The 12350-nt window shown below is 48.0% G+C and overlaps 1 protein-coding gene across 1 annotated transcript in view; it reads left to right on the top strand.

The window, feature by feature from the left end:
- Window positions 1–7247: 7247 nt before the first annotated feature.
- CDH2 (cadherin 2) overlaps window positions 7248–12350 on the top strand; it is a 217681-nt gene continuing 212578 nt past the window's right edge. The window contains exon 1 of the mRNA XM_038766512.1: window positions 7248–7460. Coding sequence (XP_038622440.1) covers window positions 7374–7460 — 87 coding nt within the window. The 5' untranslated portion in view covers window positions 7248–7373. The remainder of the gene's footprint in view (window positions 7461–12350) is intronic.

Genomic DNA, 12350 nt, shown 5'->3' with positions numbered 1-12350 from the left:
CTCCAGCGCTTAATAATAATAATAATGGTATTTGTTAAGTGCTTACTATGTGCAAAGCACTGTTCTAAACGCTGGGGTAGATACAAGGAGATCAAGTTGTCCCACGTGGGGCTCAGAATCTTAATCATTTTACAGATGGGTAACTGAGGCCCAGAGAAGTTAAGTGACTTGCCCAAAATCACACAGCTGACAAGTGGTAGAGTGGGATTAGAACTCATGACCTTTACCTCTCAAGCCCGTGCTCTTTCCACTGAGCCATGCCGCTTCACTAATACAGTGCCTGGCACATAGCAAGTGCTTATATAATCACAATTATTACCATAATTGACTAGAAAACCATGATATCAACATGTCAGTCTAAGAGATAGTGTTCAGGGCTTTCCCAAGCCCCAACATTGATACCCCAAACCTACTGCCACTCTGAGAACCAGCAGAGCACCCCTAAAGTCCAGGCAGGTAGTCAGTGGGAGTGGGGAGACACCAATACCCTAAGAAGATGGCTTGGCCTAGAAGAAATAGCACAGGCCAAAGAATCAGGAGACATGGTTTCTAATTCCAGCTCCACCAACTTGCCTGCTGGGTGACTTTGGGAAAGTCATTTAACTTCTCTGTGGGAAGCCATCTTACTCAGATGAATTCAACTAGTCCAATTAAATATGACCAAAATTATCATTGCAAATCCCAACTTTGTGTTGAAAGGTCAGTTGCGCTTTTTTTAAAATTGCATTTGATAGGCACTTGTTAAGTGCCAGGCACTGAACTACGTGCTGGGGTAGATGCAAGCTAAAAAATTTGGACACGGTCCATGACCCACATGGGGCTCACAGTCTTAATGCCCATTTTATATATGAAGTAATTAAGGCACAGAAAAGTGACTTGTTCAAGGTTACACAGCAGACAAGAGGTGGAGTCACAAGGATTAGAACCCAGGACTTTCGACTCCCAGGACTGTGCTCTTTCCTCTAGGCCACGCTGCTTCTCATTTCCTCTGTTAAATGAGATCAGGATTTATTTTTTAATTTGCTCCATAAACACCTCAACACACACTAATTGTTTCTATTATGTTTTACAATGGTGCCTACTTAATAAATTAATAATAATAATGATAGCATTTATTAAGAGCTATGTGCAAAGCACTGTTCTAAGCCCTGGGGAGGCTACAAGGTTGTCCCAGGTGGGGCTCACAGTCTTAATCCCCATTTTACAGATGGGGTAACTGGCACAGAGAAGTTAAGTGACTTGCCCAAAGTCACACAGCTGTCAATTGGTGGAGTCAGGATTTGAATCCATGACCTCTGACTCCAAAGCCTGGGCTCTTTCCGCTGAGCCATGCTGCTTCAGGAACATCGTTTTCCAGTTTCATGTTGAGACTGGGAGAATATCTTCACCCAGGCTGAGCCATGGTGGGGGGGAAGTACAATAATAATAATAGTAGTATTTTTAAGTACTGTGTGCCAGGTACTGTACTAAGCCCCGGGGTGGATACAAGCAAATCTGTTTAGACACAGTCCCTGTCCTGCATGGGGCTCAAAGTCTCAATCCCCATTTTATGAGGTAACTGAGGTCCAGAGAAGTGAAGGGACTTGTCCCAGGTCACACAGCTGAAAAGAGTCAGAGCTGAGATTAAAATCTATGACATTCAGACTCCTAGGTCCCTGCTCTATCCATTAGGCCATGCTGCTTAGTGGGGTGTGGGAGAAGGGCCAGGTGCAGCACAGGACTGAGAGGGGCTGGTTGGTAACCAGAGTTTTTCTGCAGTCTCAAAAAAAACATGTCCCAGTCTACTCAAGTTAGTAACAAAACTCCTGCTGACATCTTCTAGATTGGACCTATGGCTGGCTGTCCATGAAGCACAGGTGTGATTACAGCATGGCTCAGTGAAAGAGCACGGGCTTTGGAGTCAGAAATCATGGGTTCAAATCCTACTCCACCAATTGCCAGCCGTGTGACTTTGGGCAAGTCACTTCACTTCTCTGTGCCTCAGTAACCTCATCTGTAAAATGGGGATTAAGACTGCGAGCCCCCCGTGGGACAACCTGATCACCTTGTAACCTCCCCAGCGCTTAGAACAGTGCTTTGCACATAAGCGTTTAATAAATGCCATCATCATCATTTGGGGCATTGTTTTCGCTAATTTTTTTGTCAGGAGAAAAACAAGTTTAGATAAGCCGCTGTGGGCAGGGTGTGTCTATTGCTGTACTGTACTTTCCAAGCGCCATTACAGTGCTCTGCACACAATAAGCACTCAGTTAATACAACTGAATTAGTGAATAAATGAGAAAAAAGCTAGAGGAAAACTCCTCTCTGACGACTTTCGGAGAGAGAAGTTCAAGGGAGGCAAAAGTTGGAAACTATATAAATAGAATTTGTTAAGCATTTACTATGTGTCAGGCACTGTTCTAGTACTGACTTCAAAGTGGGATTTAAAGTACCTCCTTCCCTTCCCCACAGCACCTGTATATATGTTTGTACATATTTATTACTCTATTTATTTATTTTACTTGTACATATCTATCCTATTTATTTTATTTTGTTAGTATGTTTGGTTTTATTTTCTGTCTCCCCCTTTTAGACTGTGAGCCCACTGTTGGGTAGAGACTGTCTCTATATGCTGCCAATTTGTACTCCCAAGCGCTTAGTACAGTGCTCTGCACATAGTAAGCGCTCAATACGATTGATTATTAAGCATTAAGGCCTACTGATCATACCCAAATGTGACTATGATTCCTGAACCCAAAATTAATGTTTCTTCAAATAGTACTCTACCTGGGAAGCAGAGTTCACATAAGAAGTATCAGAGGGCAGTGTCCTTAACGCTAAATGCCACAGCACTTATGTACATCTCTGTGATTTATGTTCGTGTCTATCTCCTCTATTCATTCATATTGGAGCACTTACTGTGTGCAGAGCACTGTATTAAGTGTTTGGGAAGTACAATTCGGAAGAGATAATCCCTGTTCACAACAGGCTCACAGTCTGGGGGGGCGGGGAGGGAGACAGACATCAAGAGACATCAGTAGCATCACTGTAAATAAGAAAAATTATGACTATATATATCATTAATACAATAAATAGAATTATAATTATATATAAGCATTTCTTAATTCCTTGTAGGCAGGGAGCATGTTTATCGAGTTAGATTGCACTCTCCCAAGAAGGTAGGACTCAGAGTAAGTACTCCATAAAAAATAATTGTTTAAGTCTTTATGGTGGGAAGAACAGAAACGACTCAAGAAGGCTTACCTTTGAGGTGACGCCCTAATGCTCCAACAGCTTAATGGACACCCTCTTCCCTGAGTCGGAGGAAGGAGGAGAAGAGAAAGTTGTGGTCCACTAGGCTCAGAAGATTGCTCTAACCCCAAGGGCTAATAATGACCAGATTGGCAGAGGAAGAGGGGCGTTTCCAGGCCCAACCTCCAACCAGGTTGGGAGATGAAGCTAATTGGGCCAGATTCCGTTCAGGTGAGAAAGTCACGAGGGTTTGTGATGATGCTAATTGGGCTAGATTCTCTTCAGGTGAGGAAGTCAGGAGGTTCTGCGTGGCTGGTCATACTTTAATCACCCCCTGGCCTGTCTAGGGTGTCTAGACAACTTTCAATTAACCATCTTAGCTGTGTTAGGTGTGAAATCAGAATCTATTGCTTACCTCGGGCTCAGCTTCTAAAAAGTGGCCTGAATTCACTCCTCAACTTGAAAATGTCTGCTCAGGGTCTCCAAAAACAAGATTTAGGGAGTCCCAGAGACGTTCCACCTGATCAAAGCCTTTTTCAGGGGCACATCAGCAATGCTGGCTGATCACGTGAGGAGATGAAAGCCACCAAGGATCCCGAAACGGTAAAGGACTAATGATCCGAAGGAGGGAAGAAAACGCTCCGAAGGATATTCCGAAGTGGAATTGGAAGCGGTGATCCTTTGGTTTACTTACATAGTTCTTGATGTCTGAAAGCTAGGGACGAGTTGATAGTACCGGGCAGAGAGCGTGGCGTGCAATAATGAGACCTGCTCAGGAGGAGCAAAAATAGCGTGTTGACCATTAGGCAGGCCAGCTGGGTCTTAAACCGCAACGGAGCGTGCAAGCAGCATCTGAGGACATTAAGCGAAAGATTGACCTGAGCACCGAGTGTGTTGAGGGCTATCGGCCATGCATTCATCTTGCAAACCCACATCTGCGTGCCTAGGAAATGAGTCTTGTCAAGAGGCGCTGTCGGTGATGGGCTCAAATTCCACGTGCTCGCCCTGCTATCGCGCCAAACGATCCTGAAGGCATCATTTAGCAGAAAGGACAATTGTTGATTTGAATGACCTAAGCGTCTAGGTGTGAAGATACTTAGGAAAAGGGCAGTGTCGGGAATCAGCAGATAACAGGACCCTTCCATTGTCCTACCTCCTGCAATCCTTCCTTAGCATTTTCTCTTTTAATTGAATCAAGATAACCTCGCCGAAGCTTTCGAGTTAGAAACAGTAACCTCATTAGCTCAGGAACCAAACACTGAAAATGTAATCTTACTTTTAAGAGGCCTCACAACTTCTGGTTCAATTAATTAAAATGGAATAAACCTCCCTATGAAAGTTTAATTTCTAACATCCCCCGCCTCCCCCCTCCTTTCCCGAGTTTGTACGGCCTGTTTTTAAAACGTCATCATTTATGTCACAGAGACATTTGAATGATAATTCTTATAGGTTCATCCTCGTTTCCGTAAGACCAGTGTAATATAATGGGAAATCGACCCCGGGAAACGCATCCATTGTTGCGGTATTGAGAAGTAGAAGCAGATGGTAAATTTGTTCTAAATTACGTGGCGATGTGAATCATTTTGAATTACTTGAAATTAAGAAAATCCCTCCCCCCCACACACACACACTTTAAAAATTTCAATAGAAAAAGGTGACACGAGTTGCCACTCGAACAGAACTGTCAGTGGGGAACACAAACTTGTGAAGTCCCCTCAAAAAAAAAAAAATTGTTCCCCTCTGGGGTTTTGAAACGTCCTGAAACGAGAGGAAGGGAAAATGCCAACGTGTTCTGCTCTTGTTTACGGGAGGAATTGTCCGCTACCCTAACCCTTTTCATTCATTTTCCCTTTGGGAATAAATGCCTTAGGTGGAAAGAGTAGGCGAGAGAGGGCGTGTGTGTGTGTGTGTCAGTGGGTGTAAACAGACTGTGAACCCATTGTTGGATAGGGACTGTCTCTATATATTGCCAATTTGTACTTCTCAAGCGCTTAGTACAGTGCTCTGCACATAGTAAGCGCTCAATACGATTGATGATGATGATGATGTAAACGTGTAGTTGTGTGTGCATGAGTCCGGATTCCCCAGATGCGTCCTTAAAATTGATAAATATAAAATTGATCGGCCCGGTCCTGGCCGGTTCGGCCTTCGGGGTCGCCCGGCAGGTGGCTCAGCTGGCCGGCTGGGGTCCAAGGACCTTTTCCCCAGCCCACCCCCCCCAAAAAAAAGCCACAGACAATGACGCGGAAGGGGACCGTCTGGGCCCGGCCCCAGCAGCTAATCTCCGCCCCATTCCGGGGTTGCTACGATTTAATACAATAGAGCTGCGCTGGAGGGACATTTGTTATTTGCAAAGAATGCAGACATTCCTCCCGGGCCTCTCTGTCCCCCCTTTTCCAAAACCCGAAATCCCCCCCCCCCCCATCCAGGGAGGGTCCTGGGCCGCAGGAAAATTGGGGTGCGGGAAAACCCGAGCTGCAATCGCTGCCCTGGACGTGCCAGGGGGAGGAGGAGGAGAAAGAAAGATTGCCAGGGTGAGGGTAGTCTCGGCAGGGAGTGATGGGCGGGTTTGGTTTTGTTATCCTGCTTGGAGCCGGGCTGGGGGGTGAAGGAGGAGGATGGGAGGGGGCACTGGGGCCAGGGGGGCGTCCAGCAGCGAGAAGAGGGGACCAGCCCCCTCCCCCCGGGCCTGGCCAGAGCAGGGCGTCGCCTCCATTCTTTCAATCGTATTTATTGAGCGCTTACTATGTGCAGAACACTGTACTAAGCGCTTGGGAAGTACAAGTTGGCAACATAGAGAGACGGTCCCTCCCCAACAGCGGGCTCACTGGGCTTCCCCGCAGGTCGAAGGTAGCCCGGGGGCGAGGAGACGGGCCGTCCTGGCCGCTCTTCCTCTCTGCCCTTTTGTGCCCATCCGCCAGCCCTCACAGGCTCTCCTAGCCGCGAGAGACGGGGGACCACCCCCCAAATCCTCCCCCCCCCGCACCACACACCCTGGGCCGGCTGGGCTGCGGGAGAGGGAGCCCCTTCTGCGGATGGCAGACCCCCACCCACCCTGGGCTGTAGGGGCAGAGGGGCGGGGAGGGGGGGAGCCCCGCCAGACCAAACGGGACCCCCACACCCCTAGTACTGCGGGAGAGGGAGAGGGAGCCCCCCTCCCCGCCCCAGAAAACAGGACCCCCGTCCTAGGGCTGGCAGGGATGTGGGAGAGGGACCGCAGCATCAGCATTCCACGCAGGAGGGAGGGAGGGAGAGACAGAGAGAAAGAAAGAGGCAGAGAGAGAGAGAAGGAGAGACAGAGAGAAATAGAGAGGGACGAAGAGGCAGAAAGAAAGAAAGAAAGAGACACAGAGAGAGAAAGGGAAGAGAGAAAGAGAGGGACGAGAAGGGAGAGAGAGGGAGGGGGAGGGGAGGGGGAGGGGAGGAGGAGGGAGAGAGAGGGAGGGGGAGAGGGGAGGAGGAGGGAGAGAGAGAGGGAGGGGAAGAGGGGAGGAGGAGGGAGAGAGAGAAGGAGGGGGAGAGGGGAGGAGGAGGGAGAGAGAGAGAGGGAGGGGGAGAGGGGAGGAGGAGGGAGAGAGAGATGGAGGGGAGAGGGGAGGGGGGGAGGGGGAGGGGGAGAGAGAGAGAGAGAGAGCACCAGCAGCTGCTGCTGGTGTCAGAGGAGGGGAGGGGGAGGAGGAGGAGCACCAAGAGGAGGGGGAGGAGCAGTAGAGGAGGAGGAGCATCAAGGGGAGGAGGAGGAGGAGCACCAGCAGAGGAGGAGGAGGGGGGAGGAGGAGGAAGAACAGCAGCTTTGAGCATCGCTGCCGCCGCCCAGGCAGAAAAGGACCGGCTCTGCTGTCTTGCCCGCCGCTGCATCCCACAGACACACGCACACACACACACACACAGAGACAGACACCCGCTTTGGCTGCGCTCCTTGCGGGACCCGCTGCGCCCCCCTCCGTCTCTGTGTGTGTGTGTGTGTGTGTGTGTGTGTCTGTCTGTCTGCGTGGGGTCTCCCCCTTCTCGCCCCTTTTCTCTCTCCGTCTCTGGGGGCGAGGAGGGGGCCGAGGGCCCGTGGGAGCCTTGCTCTTCTCTCCCCTCTGTGGCTCGGGGGTCTCGGTCGGCGTCCTCCTCCTCCTCCTCCTGCAGCCGTCTCCATGTGCCCGGGAAAGGGAGCCCGGCGGACCCGGCTCCCGCCGCCGCCGGTGCTGCTGCTGCTGCTTCTGCTGAACGCTGTGCACCAGGTGAGGGCTCGCAGCCCGCGCTGTCCCGGGGTGGGGGCCGCCGGGGCCCCCCGGCTCTCTTTGTTCCCCAGCCGCGGGGGCGGGGACCGAGCCGCTGGAGGGAAGGATGGAGCGAGGACCGGCTGGCACTGCCCGGGCCGGGGGCTCGGGCATCTCCTTGCCTTGGCACGGCGCTGCTGTGGGCGCTACTTTGGTCCCTCCCCGCTCCCCCAGGGATGCTGGGGATACTGGTCCAGCCGCCCGGGGCCTGGCCTTGCCCCGTTGACTTTGGGCCCCGGGGGCTCCTGCCAAGGGGAGGGACCCAGGAATCCGGGACAGGGTCGCCGCCGACTAATGCCCGGCTCAAGGGGTGCAGGGGGGGGCAGGGGGAGCAGGGGGCACCTCCCTCCCCGGGCTGGGATCCTGAGCCGCAGTGCCCAGCGCTGCCACCCTCCTCCGGGGGCTCGGCCCGGGCTGAGCCTCTGTCCATGGTGCAGCCATCGCCCCCTCCCCAGCCTGGGCGGCCTCCCTTTCTCTCCCCAGTTTTTGTTCCCCTTCCCCTCTTCCCCTTCTCCTCTTCCCCTCTTCCCCTTCCCTCCCACCCATCGGGGGGGCTCCTGGCCGGCCCCATCGACCCGCCGCCCCCTTTCATCTCGCCCATTCGGCCAGAGGCTCAGAGGCCATCCTGCCCAGACTCCTGGACAAACGGTCCGCGGCTCGTCCTCTTTCTTCTCCATCTCCTCCCCTTCCTCCTCCATCTCCCCCTCCCTCTGAAACTTCATTTGCTGCTTCTTTATTTTCCTCCTTGGCGTGGACAGATGAGGAGAGACAATTCGGGGGTCAGGGTGACTTATACAGATTCCCCCCCCCCAAAAAAAAAAGAAAACTTTGGTGGACACAAATCTCAGATCTTTGGAAATGACTGGTACAAGTGAATACTTTTTTGTTTTCTTGCCGAGATCAACGCTCAACAATATATGTCCTGTATTCTGTGCATTTAGTCTCCCTAACATAGGGCGCTTCTTCCTGCCTTTGTGTTTAGCAGCTTGTCGTTTATTAAATGTTTTTAAAGCACAAATTCCCTCTCTACCTCCCCCAAGCAGCCGGTCCTACCTTTTCTTTTAATCCAAGGCCAGTTTTAATTTAAAGCCAAGCGTGAGTGGAGTTAAGAGCCGGAGCTGGCCTTGCTGATTTGTCGATGACTCACAATCCGAGGCATTGCTGAGTGGGTCAGGTTTGAGAATCCAGTTTTTCCCCCTGTTTGGGGCTCTGGATTAGGTATCCGTCAGGAGTTTTGTGGTGGTTGTTGGCCTCTATTGATAGTTTCTTGGTAAAATAATTTGGGAAGCAAGGTGGCTTTTTAAGGGCCTGGGTCAGGGGTTGGGGGGGTCTAAGGACCCGAGTTCTTGTCTCGGTTCTGCGACTTTTCCCGTCGTGTGACTTTGGGTAACTCCCTTAACTTCCTCAGTTTCCTCACTTTGAGATGGGATTAAAAGACTCCCTCTCTCTCTTAGAGACGGTGAGCCCCCGCTGTAACTGGGGCACTGTCCTATCTAACGATCGTGTATCTGGCCCAGAGCTCGGCTGGGACAGCGTGGTAAGCATTTGATAAATAGCGTTATTATTATTTGCTTTCTAGATCCGAACCTAGAAATCGGCTTTCAATTTATGTATTCTTCTCAGGCTTCAGGGTTTGGCTCATCAACAGTGAGCCGAAGAAAGGTAACCTCAAAAACTTTGCTTCAGATAGCACCGAGTTGGAATCCCAAATTCCACCCGAAGTTTCGCATTTTGCCCCTTGTAACCGCAACTGTGAGAGGGTTTCCAGCCTCTTCCCCCAGTCCCCACAGTTATTTGACGATCTCCTAGCTCAGTAGTGATGTAAATGAAGCAATCAACATTGAGTTATGTGAAAGGTAATAAAAGTGGAAGTGTGCTCGGTTTATGCAACTTGGGAATCAGAGGTGTCCTGTATCCTGTCCATCTGCTCTAATGGTCTGTTTTACACCCAAGCACACAGGAATCTCTGGCTTCAAGGTGAGGGTGGCCTTCTCTATAAATCCATTCTCCCCTTTAAAACTCCTGGAATGGGCGCAGATCTGTAGACGCTGGTCGTGAGATGGGAGAGCAAAGAGAGAATGCAGGTGTGATGTCCGGATGGTGAAAGAAATTGAGTTAAATATCAAACCGCCCCTCTATTATGTGAGGAGTAAAGGATTAGCATGTGGGCATTCCAAGAATGTCTTTGTAAATTGTTAATAGTCATCTGAAGTGCTTGGGTAGGTTTCTCCTTTTCCTGTTAAAGATTTTAAAATCAGCATAAGCTGTGCTGGATTTCAGCATACAATCCATTCCTTTAAAGGCCTCCAAAAACTTCCCAGGCATACTAGCTAATTTCTACCTTTGCTTTGTGGGTTTTCTAGATTGTACCATCCCTTAAATAGGAACTTGATCCGCAATAGCCTCTCTCTCTCTCTCTCTCTCTCTAATAATTAAGGAATTAATAATGCTATAAAATCTTACAAAGGAAAGGTGCCATCTGAGTTTTAGTCTTCGCAAATTTCAGGTTAGATTGAAAGCACTTTGCAAAACATGGTGATTTTCACTCTCCATGAATCAAGCTGACTTTCAAAACTACTGGCTTGCTTGCCTACATGCATTTCCATTTATTGTTAATATCCATATCATGTTGATAAATCACTACTCTTTTTTTTTCTAGTTCATTCCTTAATTACCTAGGTACCCTGCCTTAATGCACGCCCATTTGAGGATACACAGAATTGACTCTAAGGAAATGACCACATAAATATACAATTAAAGTCCCTATTTTAACCTCCTTCTGTGTCTACATTTAATCCCTTATGGCCTTGAGTGATCAAAAACTCTGTATCCTAGGAAATGTAGATGTTTAAAGCAAGATTGTTTTTCAGATACAATATTACCAACATGGAACTCAGATCGGCCCCTTGCTAATTCTATCCTGTATCCTTAATATGTCAGTGAAGAAAAACATCCTGAAAAGGCTATGAAAATCTCAAGTAGAAAAGTTAGCTCTGACATGTCATAATAAAGGTGATAGACATATTTTGAGTTTTGATATTAGTGCCTGGATTTGTTTATACCTTTTATATGCCTGTGGATGAAGGGGGAATCAAATTGCTGAAGTTAGGAGTGAATATGTATTTCACTTTCTTTACTTGAAATGGTCATGCAAAGTTGTCGACCCACTTTGTGGCAGGTGTTTCTCACTGGTATGTGAAAATGAATTATTGACATATATCTACTCTGGATGTCTTAGAGTATTTTTAACTAACATAGCGGAGTTCGGTAGACTGTTTTTGAAAAATAGTTTTAAACAGCTCTCAAGATAAGTTGCATAATAAGTATTACAGGGACAAGAGGTTGCTGAGGAAAATCTTATTTTTCAGGGTGTAAAAATGTTCGTGGGGCATGCTGCAGAAGTAGGCCACATTTAGCAGGAGTAAAAATTCCCTCTAAGAAGAGAAACTGCAGTTGGGGGTGTTGGCTCAAGAACCTAGCTTTTGGAACATTGTGTCCTTGTTTGCTGAGGAAAACACTTTGGTGTTCCCATTCATCCTTCTCCCCTTTTCCCTACCTCCTCCTCCAAAACTAAACTTCCACTTATGATCTTCCATAATCAAGTTTGGACTGTGACTGCACACAAAATATTTTCCTTCTGTAACTGTTACGGTTTTACAAGCTCCCCTTTTGAAGATCCTGTCCCAGGAAGGATTTCTGGTGCTAGTCAATGTGTTCCGTTGAACTGCCCCCAATTTTCTTTTTTCATTAAAATTCTTCAACTCTTAAATCTGTTGTTGTGCCTCATTAAGCTGGAGGGTTTTTAATCAGAAAATGTCAAGAATTAAAGCAACAGTAAAGCTTGCTTTAGAATACATGTTAGAACCAAAATGACTCAAATCTGCGGTCTGCTTTTAAAAGGCATATTCCTGAGTCAGTGTTAAGCTTTAAGGTTTTTGTTTTGTTTTGTTTTTTTCAAATGGAATCCTCATTTGGGAAGCAATATTTGTAACCAATAATAACTACCCAAATCAACATGGGCAATCAGGTAATGTTGGTTCTTAATATAAATAGTAATCAAGTTAGAACAACTAGATGGTGATTCAGCTTCCACTTGGGATTTTAACTTTTCCTTTGAGCAAGTACGTTTTATCTCTCTGCTGTAAAACGCCTTTTGGAAAATATTGTAGTTTCAAATAGGTTTAAGGATTTCAAGGTGAAATAATTGTACTGCAACATTATTTCAATAAGTGCCCATTATACAGCCTTTTCTGATTTGCAAATATGACTTTTCAGATTTTGGCAAATTAGCTAATTAAGTCAGGTATTACTCACAAGTGGTTGGTCTGGAGTTGATTGTCATAGTCAGAACCTTATGCTTTGCCATGGGAAGCAGCGTGGCCTAGCAGAAAGAGCACAGGTCTGAAAATCAGAGGACTTGGATTCTAATCCCAGCTCTGCCAGTTACCTGCTGTATGACCTTGGGCAAAGCAGCGTGGCTCAGTGGAAAGAGCGTGGGCTTTGGAGTCAGAGGTCATGAGTTCAAATCCTGGCTCCACCAACCGTCAGCTGTGTGACTTTGGGCAAGTCACTTAACTTCTCTGTGCCTGTTACTTCATCCGTAAAAAGGGGATTAAGACTGTGAGCCCCCCATGGGACAACCTGATCACCTTGTAACCTCCCCAGCGCTTAGAACAGTGCTTTTAAGCACTTAATAAATACCTTCATTATTATTATTATTTTGTGCTGGTTTCCTCAACTGAAAAATGGAGATTCAATAACTCTTCTCCCTCCTACTTAATGAGACCTATACAGGATGGGGACTCTGTCTGTCCTGATTAATTTTTACCTACCCCAGCCCTTAGACCAGTG

The sequence above is a fragment of the Tachyglossus aculeatus genome, chromosome 25 (assembly GCF_015852505.1).
Source record: "Tachyglossus aculeatus isolate mTacAcu1 chromosome 25, mTacAcu1.pri, whole genome shotgun sequence".
NCBI classification, from domain to species: domain Eukaryota; kingdom Metazoa; phylum Chordata; class Mammalia; order Monotremata; family Tachyglossidae; genus Tachyglossus; species Tachyglossus aculeatus.
The sequence above is the reverse complement of the archived record's forward strand: the minus strand, read 5'-3'. Positions and strand labels throughout refer to the sequence as shown.